Source organism: Athene cunicularia (assembly GCF_003259725.1).
Source record: "Athene cunicularia isolate RWA chromosome 10 unlocalized genomic scaffold, athCun1 chr10_part1, whole genome shotgun sequence".
In the NCBI taxonomy this organism is placed as follows: Eukaryota; Metazoa; Chordata; class Aves; order Strigiformes; family Strigidae; genus Athene; species Athene cunicularia.
Window position 1 is genome coordinate 11,788,023 of NW_020799112.1, and position 11,327 is coordinate 11,799,349.

General features: G+C 41.3%; 1 protein-coding gene across 1 annotated transcript in view; it reads left to right on the forward strand.

Annotated features, from left to right (window-relative positions):
* Positions 1 to 10,994: 10,994 nt before the first annotated feature.
* The window catches only part of IGF1R (insulin like growth factor 1 receptor), a 191,933-nt gene continuing 191,600 nt past the window's right edge, over positions 10,995 to 11,327 (forward strand). The window contains exon 1 of the mRNA XM_026856064.1: positions 10,995 to 11,216. Coding sequence (XP_026711865.1) covers positions 10,995 to 11,216 — 222 coding nt within the window. The remainder of the gene's footprint in view (positions 11,217 to 11,327) is intronic.

Here is an 11,327-nt window from a genome sequence, read left to right on the forward strand (position 1 = left end):
TGCATGAATAATTCAAGCTGAGCTTGGTCCTTCCATCCAATAGTGATCTCAAAAACCTTCTCCGGCAGTTTTTTTTTGGGGTGGTTTGGGTGGTAGTATTCTGGTGGGGTGTTTTTGTTGGGTTTTGTGTGTGTGAGTCCTTCTACAGGCATCTTCGTGTGGAATCTCAGAAAAGATTTCAGGGCACACAAACCCATGATCAGCTGCTAAGGCTTGTGTAGTGCCAGGAGGCTGCCCTAGGCATGATGCTCCTGTGACTCCTACAGAAAGGCAAAGAAAAGTAAAGCCCAAAGGCAAAGCAGTTTTTAACCTTAATTTTCAGCTATTCTCAGGAGCAGATGGGAAGATGGAGTCATGTTCTGTTCTCTGGACAGTTGCAAAAATCCAGAGGCTGCAGAAGTGCTGAATGCCAGAGCGGAGAGGAGCATCAGCCACATCTGCATTCAGTGGGGAAAGGGCTGTTGGCTGCACTGCAATAAGAGCTCCAGTCTTTTCCCGATTATCCCCTGGGTGAACATGGACAAGCTGACTTCCAGAAGTGCTCTTATTGGGGCAGAAGGGAAAGACATTGTCAAAAATGTTGATTCTGTCTGGGAGGCTGGGTATAATGCCCAAAGACTTGCTCACACTGCGAGGACGTGTCAGGCCATGCTGTGCCACGCTGGAGATGCTTTGTGTCCTGACTTAGGCTTAAAGTGGGGAGGAGAGATAGTTCTTAGAGGAAAAAATCCTGAAGGGGCCCCATGAGCAAACAAAACTTATCCTGTAGTTGAAAACTTCTACTGCAATATAGGCAACCCCTAGGAAACAAAAAGCCAAATTCCCATCTTTGGTTACACTAGTGTCAGTGTGGAAAAACCCTTTCAGTCACAGTGACATATCTGCAATCCCGAGCAGCATTGCCCAACATAAGCCAAGCACATACACAGTAGAGAGGATAACATTTTTACTAGGGACTAGAAGTGCTGGAAATCACTCTCTGGTGTGCCAGAATTCAAGAGTAGCAGCACTGTTCGTTATATGATATTAATAGTGTGATTTGGAGAGGCCACAGCAGCATTTGGGCTCTGAAGTTATATAGTGCCATGAGCTGCTAAACACATAAAAACATATTGCCCTTTAAGATCTTGATTGTCTTCAGTTTACTATGCCTACTCAAGAGTGTTACGCTTTACAAGGGACAATATTACAGTACATGTGATAAAACTACTGTACCATCACTGCAGCCAGAGCGGCTCGTGCTGTGCCCCGTGGGGACACGTGTGGGGAAGCCAGGAGGCTTCAATGTTTAACTGCCAGGATTAATGCATGGGATCCAGGGAAAAAAGTGACTTCACGCGTCCACTGTTCTTGCTCTTCAGGAGCAATGATACCCTCTGGAAAGCTAAGATTCTTCAAAGCCTCTTCTTGAGGTACTTCAGACCTGGTAAAATCAGAAGATGCCTCTCACAGTGATTTATAGGATACTGTTTTTCCCCATGCCAGGCTCTGCACAAGTATTTTGAGTGAGGAAAATCTTTGGCTTGAACTGATGCAGAATGGTGTTTAGGAGCACCAGCAGGAAACTTTTGAAAGAGAAAAAGGCTCCTTTATGGACCACATCTTTTAGCATTGCCTGCTCCATCTTCTGACTTTTTTTTTTTTTTTTTTTTTTTTTTTCCTGGGCATTGTATTCACGGTGCTTCTGGCTTTGTCGAAGAAGTTGATAGTTCTTTCATATATTTAATCACTTGAATGGTATATTTAAGGTGCATGATGTACTGAGTGGCACTGCTGAATGACACAGTCCTTCCATCTGGTTCCTCGTAGGAAGGTGTTTTGTAGAAATCCTTTCTCCTGCTCAAGGCAGTCCGCTGCGATGGTTTCCCCTCGAGACACTGGACAGGGGTGCATCTTCTATGCACTTGTTCTTGAGTCTGTAGAGCTGATATACCAGAAATCTTCTCTGAGGAGTCCACCTACAAAAGATAATAGTCTGGATTAAGAACAATTTAAAAGATCCCACAATTATGGCATGGTTTTGTTTGATTTGTGAGTAACAGCTGTTACTATGAGCATTTGGAATGGAGCAAAGGAAAAGCCAGTACATAGAAAGAAAGAAAGGGAGAAAATAACTCGAATCCCCCCAGCACTCCTGCCCTGCAGTTTGCTTTTTCACCAGGATGGCTCTTTGATGGAACTGCCCCTGCTTCCTCCTCAGCAAAATTCCTGAGATGTTGTGTGTTGAAAAGTGAAAATAACATTTCATAAACATACGCAGGCAGACTAATGTCAACTAGAAGCTTATGAGAGGATTTTTCAAAAGCATATTTGACAGTGAACGTGGTACAACTGAATGATTTGGAGGAACATTTTGAGAACTCGTCTTGAGCAGGTAACAACATGGCCTTGTCTCAGTTATTTCTATCCGAATTGAGTAGGTGGAGAAAGTAGCCAGACATGCTCCTATCTCATTCGGCAGTTCATCTTGAATTTACGTAAACTAATCTATGCCAAACTCTTGTGAGAACGGCCTTCTCTGATAAGATCCTGCCCCTGCGATGATGGACATCCCCCTGAAAAATCTTCTCTCACGGATTTTGCTGACGAATTGGAATCTCGTGCCTTAGCCCACATGTAATTTTGCCTGGAGATTATCATGCTATTTTAATTTTTCTACGCTTACTGTAGCAAATACTATAAAATGCAAATCCTCTGGTATGAAGATGCAGTTATGTAAGACCTCATTCAAAAGTGTCTTATTTAAGAATGCACTTAAGCATATGTTCAGTTTCAATGACACATCCTAAAGAGTGAGGGTCTTAAAAATGTACCTGAGAGTTTTCCTTCCCCTCTCAGTGATTTAAGTACAATATTATCTAATGCAACTGGGCATTTTTCTCAGTAAGATGACTAAGCAGAAAGAGCATTTTTTCAGACAAAATCACATTCCTTTTCAGGAGAGCTTATTTCTTAAATTACTTGCATTAGAAGTTTTTTTCAGTAATGTTTAAAAATCATTGCATAATAAATACTGTGCCATGAAAAAAGGAGACTAAATGATTTCTTCCTTTTAAGTCTCAAAAAAAAAAAAAAAAAAAAGGTGACCTTGGACAGACAATCTTTAAACAGTGTGAGTTCATGAGAACATTTCAGATATTCAGATATTCACACTGGGGTACAATAGCAAAAGCAGCTTTGCAAGAATAGCAGGTATTTTTTTTCCCCCACAATCTCTTGAAAAGACAGACTGATTCCTTTCCTAGGGACAGCAGAGAAGTGTATTAAGCTTTGGTTCATTCCCTGCATTCAGTGAAGAGAGTTTTTGGGAAAGATGCCCAGATACTATGGACCAAGTTCAGCTCCAGCATAAGCAGACAGAATTCCCACTGAAATCAATGGGAGTTGCACCTGCTGACTTTGGAGTTGAATATGGCCCAATATGTGGATACTATAAAGGTTCTGTTTCCAAAGTTTCTTCTGGCTTGTTTTATGGGAATGCAGACCTGGCGCCAGGAACGTCAGAAGACCAATAAATTCACTATGGGAACTTCCAGGCAAATGACAACTCTCTTGCACAGAACAGATCCAGAAGCTCACACGATGCTGAAGGACAAATTCTCAGTGTTTCCCCAGTACATTTGCATGAATACCAGCTTCAGAAATGCTCTGAGAGAATAAAATGGGGAGTGTGTGGCTGGGAGAGATACGAGGGGAAATGCTTTGATTGGTTTGTCCAAATTATTTGGATAAATATTTTAATTATCACAGATATTTGTGAACTTGCAGGAATAGTGGTCTGAAGTCACTAAGGAAGGTATAGTATACATATACAAGCTGTTTGGTGGCTGGTCTCAAGAGCTGTTATGCTACATCTTCCCAATTTGGACCGAATTTTAGCTGTGACTGTCTCCAGGGGCAGAATAAAAGTACAGACAGGGCTAGAGGAGTCCATCCAGAAAAAAGCAGTAGCTTGAATGTATCCACGTGGCGCTGAATACAGAGGAGTTAACAAAAGCATTATTTAAAGGAGACAGTTTGTCTCTGTTGGGGCTATAATTGGCTGGTAACTGAGATTTAAACAACTGAGACTCAAAGTCCATTTTTTGAGTAATTTCTCTATTATGGAATCAGTCTCCTCACATAGTACATGTGTTCTTGGCAAGTTGTCTGTCGGTAGTGTAAGTACAGAAAAAGAAAATTAAGACTGCAATACAAGAAATAATCTCGGACCCCCATATTAAAAAAAAAAAAAGTTTTAAATCTTTTTAAATTTTAAACAAAACCAGCATTTGTTCCATATCATATATTCTGATTTGACCTAAAGTTTAAAAATATTTGAAGTTGTTATTTCTGGTTCAAGTTAATTTCATTAATACACAAACCAAGAGCCTTCTATACCTTCAACTCACTTATTTAAATGCAGTAGTTTTCTAAATAACATATCAGGAAGGATGTATTCATGTCACAGCATGGGCATTGTGCCCACTCTGAACACTCATATGTGGTATAAAGAACAAGGACAGAGGAAGGGGGTAAAGGCAATGAGTAGCCAGGTGCTGATGGAAGGCTGCCTTTCAAAGGAATATTGTAATTTCTTGTATTTGGCATGCCCTGGAAAAGACTGTTTAGCTATTTCTTTTCTGAGCTGCTTATGATTAACAACCTTCTTTCCACGTTCTCCATCTCTAGACCAAGAATCCTTCTGCTGCCACTGAACCTATATGAGTCATCCATTTCAAAAATATGTGGTGGTCATACAGTACACTAATGTGCACAGACACACACAGAGTAAATTAGGGGAAAATTGGTGTCAAGACCTATGGAGTATGAAGGGCCTTTTAAAACCAACCTTCAGAATGTGCTAATATTTACACATTCCCAAACCACCTGGAAATATGTTCCAACTGCTTTAAAACATTTTCAATATCATTTAAATGTATATGCAGCCATTCACAGTTGTACATTAATTTACCCTAAAATCTGATGATAATTTGATCTCTTTGAAAAAACACCTGGCTCAATCCTGGACTTTATAGGAATTCAAAAATCCTATGTCAACCAAGGAGTCAGGGGTTTTTTTCTTCAACAATTTTTGGAAATAATTTTTTGCTTTTTATGCTGGAGATCAAATTTAATAGTTTTAAGGCTGTGCTTTTCCCTAAATAGTTTTCTTTTTGCAAATGTAAGATAGTTTGGATATCATTAGGTTTGTGGGAGTTTCGATGCTAGCATGTCATTGAACTGATGGAAACATGAATAAATGAAAACATATATTCTTGTATGTATCATGCACATGTAATGTTTAGATCTTTTTATTCTGTATAGAACTCTATCAAAGATTTGGTATAAATTAATACCTACAGTCCATAATTTATCTCACTATTGATTTTATTTTGTGTTTCATTTATATGTTCTGCCAAACTAGATCAAATAATCTTAATTTTCATCAATTCAGCTCCATCTGGAATCTACTGCAAATACAGAGAGAAATAAGAAGTTTATTTTGAAATCTATTTTAAATAAATTATCATATACCTGAGATCTAGAAGAACACAAAACCAAAAAAACCCTAGAAGCATTTGTGGCCCTTTTAATTCTATTGCAAGTAAAAGGGGTGAGTTCAAGTGACTAGTATCAATCTGCACCTGTGTTTCTTTCTTCCCAGTAGCAATAATTATCCTCCTTAAGAATGAACTGTGACATTTAATTGCCTATAAACTAATTTCAAGATCTGTGGATGGCTGCTACTATTCAATTGGAAAATGCAGGAAGCTTCTTCCAGGTATTGATAGTATTACAGCACGCCCCTCTCAGCATCATGTCGACCCAGAGGGCACCCAGATAGGCCTGGTTTATGTTCAGTAGGATTCATATACATCCAAAGCTTAAGAGGTGAAAACCCAAACTGCTCAATGTAAAAATCATATAATATAGTAGGGACAGATCCTTTCTGCCCTCTACATGGGGTAAAAGTCTGAACCCTCTCCCTGTTAGGTCTGTGGAATTCTTGTTGGTAATATTACATATTAAATTTAAAATATGTGTTGCTTTGAAAGAGTTAATAATACACGATTAATAGCTGTTACAAGCACGTTGCAGACATCAGGAGTTTGTGTTATAAAATGTAATAAGCACATCAACAGATGGTCTGGTAGATGCTTATAAGCCATGGTTACAAGCACGCGATTGACCTGTTGGACTCTGTAACAATCTCCACAACTGACTAGCCATGTATTCAAACACCTCTCAGTCATTCATTAACTCTTTGTAAACTATTTACGCACATGCCATTAATATACAGCACGATCGCGTTGCCGCCGTCTGCAACAGAAGCAGAATAGAGCCCTAATTACTTGCAACAGTTTATTAATTCAATACATTAACGGTAGGCACGTTTTGACAGCCGTGGTGCCGGAGCGGGGAAGCCGACAGACGCTGGAAGCAAGCAGGCAGCTGTTCCCCTGCACCTATCGCTCACTCGCATCGCCACACTCACCTTCGAGGTGTCTTTTTTGACTAATTTGTCACGTTCAGAAACATGAAAGGGGAGACAAACATGAGACCGCGAAGGTTTGGTAGGGAAGCGAAATTGCCGTTGCTGTGCCGCGTCACGAAGGCTGGGCGCAATTGTAGGGTGCATCGACAGCCTTTTAAAATGCTGTCAAAAAGGCACAAACATCAGCATAATTTATCGGTGGCTATTTTAGGCAGGTGCACGGGAACTCTAAATATATGGCATTCACCGCTTGCTGCAGTTGCTATGGATATGATATCTCAGGCCTGTAACTAGGGTTATAAATGCTGTTGTGTGCTTATTATTGTTGTTGTTATTAAAACATGAATTTTATAGTTATGCCTGCTCAGCTGCTGCCCCTAAATCGTCCATGTAACTGCATACTTCTTCGTTTGAAGGAGGGATGTGTGTGGGAAAGAAGTAATAAACAATGCTCTTTCTTCCCTTCTGCTTTTTATTTGCTCCAGAAAGGACCAATCTTCAGCCACTGTTTAATACAGTAGTATTAGGGCCAGGAGAATTAGAGATCACTCAGAGCCAAAGAAGTGTACTTCATTTGGGTCTATCTGATTAGTACTCTGGCATTTAAGTCTTGCACACATCAAACATGACCAATCTTTTTTTTCCTTCCATTTGTCTTAAGAGGTTGTTCTCCTGCAGCTGCAGGGATTCTGATCAGCCTTCTTGCTGTTAAAGAGAGATGGTTATTTCTACCCAAATCCTGCCCAACGTTGCAGATCTGGGAAAGAAAAGACAGCTGGTGGATGGAGAGGCTCTACAGACACCTCGACCACTGCAGAGGAGCAAACGGCAACCTGCCCACCCAGAGTTGATCTGAGTGTGTGCTGTGCTCCTGTCCCCTTGCCAAGAGGAGACTGAGCACTTCCCTGCAGTCAGGAGCTGGTGAAGGACATTGGTATGTGATGCAATTCAGAGTAGAGCAGAAAGTGTCAAACGAGTTAAAATGGGCAACCCACATTTTGCCTAGCATTGAAGGGCTTGTTATGAGCCTATGAAATGCAGTTTATAAGTGGGGATTTTGGAGGAAAAGGAGTAATGTCCAAGTATTTGTACATGTCCTTCAGGTGTACAAATCACACTCATTCAAGTTGTGTAAAAGATCACTCGCTCAGACATAATTCCTACCTAGCACGCTTACCTACTCACACCCACATACAACAAAAGCGTTCAGCCTGAGATGGAGCCTGGACAAGGTGAGCTGTCAACATTAGGAGCCCCTGGAGAGGAGGAGGTGGCTGTGGTGGGTGCGCTCTGCTGCTGGGAGCATGGCAAAGGCCGTGCAAGGAGCTGCAGAGACCTTCAAAGAAGCAGCACATCAAGCAGACGCAGGCAATGCTCTGTGACGGCTGACCTTCGTCCTGAGGAGCTGACACGGTTGGAGAAGGCAGGAGAATAAATTTCAACTACTCCCTTACGTTGGTAATACAAAATGTTCAGATGCTTAAAGGTTATGACAAGCTAGCGTCTGGTAAAGAGGTCAGTCTGCCCTGAAAGTGTTGCAGAAGCCAAAATAAAGTCTAGTCAAGCCTATGTGGAGAACGAGCACTGAGGCAGGGAAAATAGTGAGGCCTCTTTCTCCCCAGTGGTGGCCCCAGAAAGCAGCGGTAAGGCTGCTGTTAAAATTAAAATATGGCTGAGTATTAGGATATTTGCCTTGGGCAGATATATGTTTTGAGAGACCGGGGTCAGTGGCTGTTTTAACCGCGTTGTTTCATCCCTACTGCCACACTTCCTGAATTTTCCACTTAAGCGGCATTTTAAACAGGACGCAGGTATGCTGGTGGCATTCGGCATCACACTCCAGAGGGTAAAATGTGTGTGTGTATTCATGTGTTTCTTTCTGTCCATCTGTCTATCTCAAGGACCATAAACCATCAGTGGAAAAATGGGAGGCATGAAGCCCAGTGCAAATGGAGAGGAGGAATGATTGTAGAACCAACTTGACAGTGGAGAAAGTAATTTTCTACCATCAGGGAAGATTGAATCATGACAAAATTATTTCTTACACTAATGAAAATTATAGTTTGGACTTTATGTACAAAATGAAAGGAGGGAAAAACTGCACAAATCTAGATGCATTGAACAGTGCTTATCTTATTTTTAAAATGTTTTATTTATTATTGGTGGCCTCGTGTAGGAGGCATTGCCAAAGATTGGGACCCCAGTGAATTGGTAGGCAATAATTAAAGACCAGTGACTGCTACAGTTTATGGCTGAGCTGTTGGGTAAGACGCAGCAGTCAGAAAAAGGGAAATTGCGGTTTAAATTGGGAGAATGACTGACAAACAGGTTAGGAAAAACTTGAGGGATGTTTTCACCCAATCTCAGCAAAGATTGCAAATGGCCACAACTTGGGAGACCTTCTCCTAACACATCCTTAACGTATTCAGAGACTATGAACTACAGGAATTTTGCATTTTGACCACCTGCTTTAATCCCTTGGCTGAAATGTTTCCCTTTCAGGCTGGGTATTTTTATATCAGGTCAGTCTTGCTGTCTTGTGATAAAGTTCCAACAAAACATTTTTAATCACTTCTCAATCCAAAGAAAGGCTTAAGCTATTCAAGCTGCTTTTAGGATCTTAGTATTGTTCAGCCTGCAATAGAATGCCAGATCTGGGTTCCCACTAAATAAAAACTTCTCACCACTCACATCAACATCCTTTGCTCAGGTCTATAGATAAAGACAGAGGCACACAGCATTGACAAGGAAACAGATTCCACCATGAAGCACCTTTGCACGTTACCATAAAAATAAGCTTTAATTATAACCCTTTAGTTTTGCACATGGTGCATGTAGTACAGTTTGCTTGAGGTTTTCATAGTCAAAGATAAGGCCATGCTGTGGTTGTACATGCTGAAAAATCCTGACAAATATTTCCACTGAAAATAACAAGACCACTATTGGAGAAAGATGCTAACATACAGGAATGGAATCTGATTAAAAGTGTGCACTGAAGCTGAGCGTGTGTATGTGCATGGCTGGCACTGAAAGCTGCTGAACACGTGAAAGGGTAAGGAAAGCTGAATGACGGCACAGCTCTCCTCTTAACCTCTTAAGAGTACAAAGCTATGGGCATCTCAGCATTCCCAGCAAGAGGGCTTCTTCCCATGTACCTCCATAGCATAAAAGGTCCTGGCACAATCCAGCCAAATAATTCCAGATTATGAATTTCACACTGGCAGCTTGGGAGGATGGAGAGCAATGAGAATACCTCCAGTTCAACACTGTGCCGTTATTATATTTTTTTTTCCTTTTTAAAGAATCTGATAGATTCCAGAAACAAACTATGTTACAACACCTACAGGACTGTGTTTATATGAGGCTGTAAGCAATTTGGGGGCACAGCGCATCTTTTTGTTCTCTGCTTGTATGGCATCCAGCACAACGTGCTTGTCCATGACGTACCCTATTCGTCAAAGTAATGAAAGAAAGGCTATTTTTACAATAATAAAAGTTCTTTATGACAGCAGAATGATAAATGATAGACGCCCAGTTCCTTCAGCTCTGTCTTTACACAACAATACATTAATTTGTAAATAACACGTTACAATTAACGCTGCGTCAATGCCATAATACACACAGAAAGGACACTTGTTCTGCTCAGTATCCTGCACTAGTATTAGGCACAGCTGTACAGAGCAACAGTAAAAATTTACTGGACATGAAGATCCTTCTGGTCCAATTTAACTGAAGCCTGGAAAGCCTGCGTGTGTTTGATAAAGTCTATTGTACACACAGGCAGGGCAGTCCAGGACAGTTTCGTACGTAAATGCCTGGTTCTCCTCCGCTGAATCTCGAGAAGGTTGTGTTACCACCCAAAGGGGCAAACACCCATGTTTTGACTTATTACTACTGAATTATTGACACAGTGCTGGATAGGTGTGCATGTGTGGCAATTCTGCCCCTGTTGTTTTCAGTGATGACTTTCCCCCTAACTTCTGGGATGCAGAATAAAGCCTTCTCATCCTTCCTGACGGCTAAAGTGCAGCTAAGACAATAATACTGGACCATTCTGACCAGGCAAATGGTGTAAAAATGGATGGACAAACTACATGAAGAAAAGCATGTATAAGGTTGAGGAAAATGATGTAGCAACATAACTGAAGGCTGTTGTAAGACAAGATGTTCAAGAAGAATTTAGGTTTAAATGTAAAAACTTAATTTTGACATTTGCATTAATAATGTGACATTTGCTTATTTCTTAATGTAGCTTTTTTTTTTTTTTAAAAAGCTAGAATATAGCTAATGCTCACAGATGTCTTTCTTATAGTTCAGCATCATTTTGATATCTCCCAATGACAAAGTACCGCAACAAATCTGTGATTACTCAGGACATCCATATGCCGTGCAGCATGGCTACTACGAGCTTTGGTGAAACAGTGGGAACACGGCCCACGTTTTCCGATTCCGAAAAGCCCAAACCTTTTCTGCTTCAACTAATCCCGTCTCTCCCCATTTGGGGCCTGGGCGTACAATGTCATTACCGACTAGCAAACAGCGGAGAAACGTGCGTGGAACAGGCGATACCGAGGTACTCGCTGAGGATGGGAGTATGGAAGGGGAGGCGTTGGGCCCTGGTTCGTTCCCTGGGGTGAGCCTGGCCTGGGCACCCCTTGGCTCGCTCTCGCCTGGGTGCGCCCCGCGGAGCAGCGCACACCTCGGGCTCAGCCCAGAGCAGCGACCGCGCCTAAACGCGGTAAATGAATAAACAGACCGTGTGAAAACCAAAGCGGTGTGCTTCTCTTTCCTCCTAACTCGGTCCCTTCCTTTTTGTATCTTTTTTTTTTTTTTTTTTTTTAATTTTTTT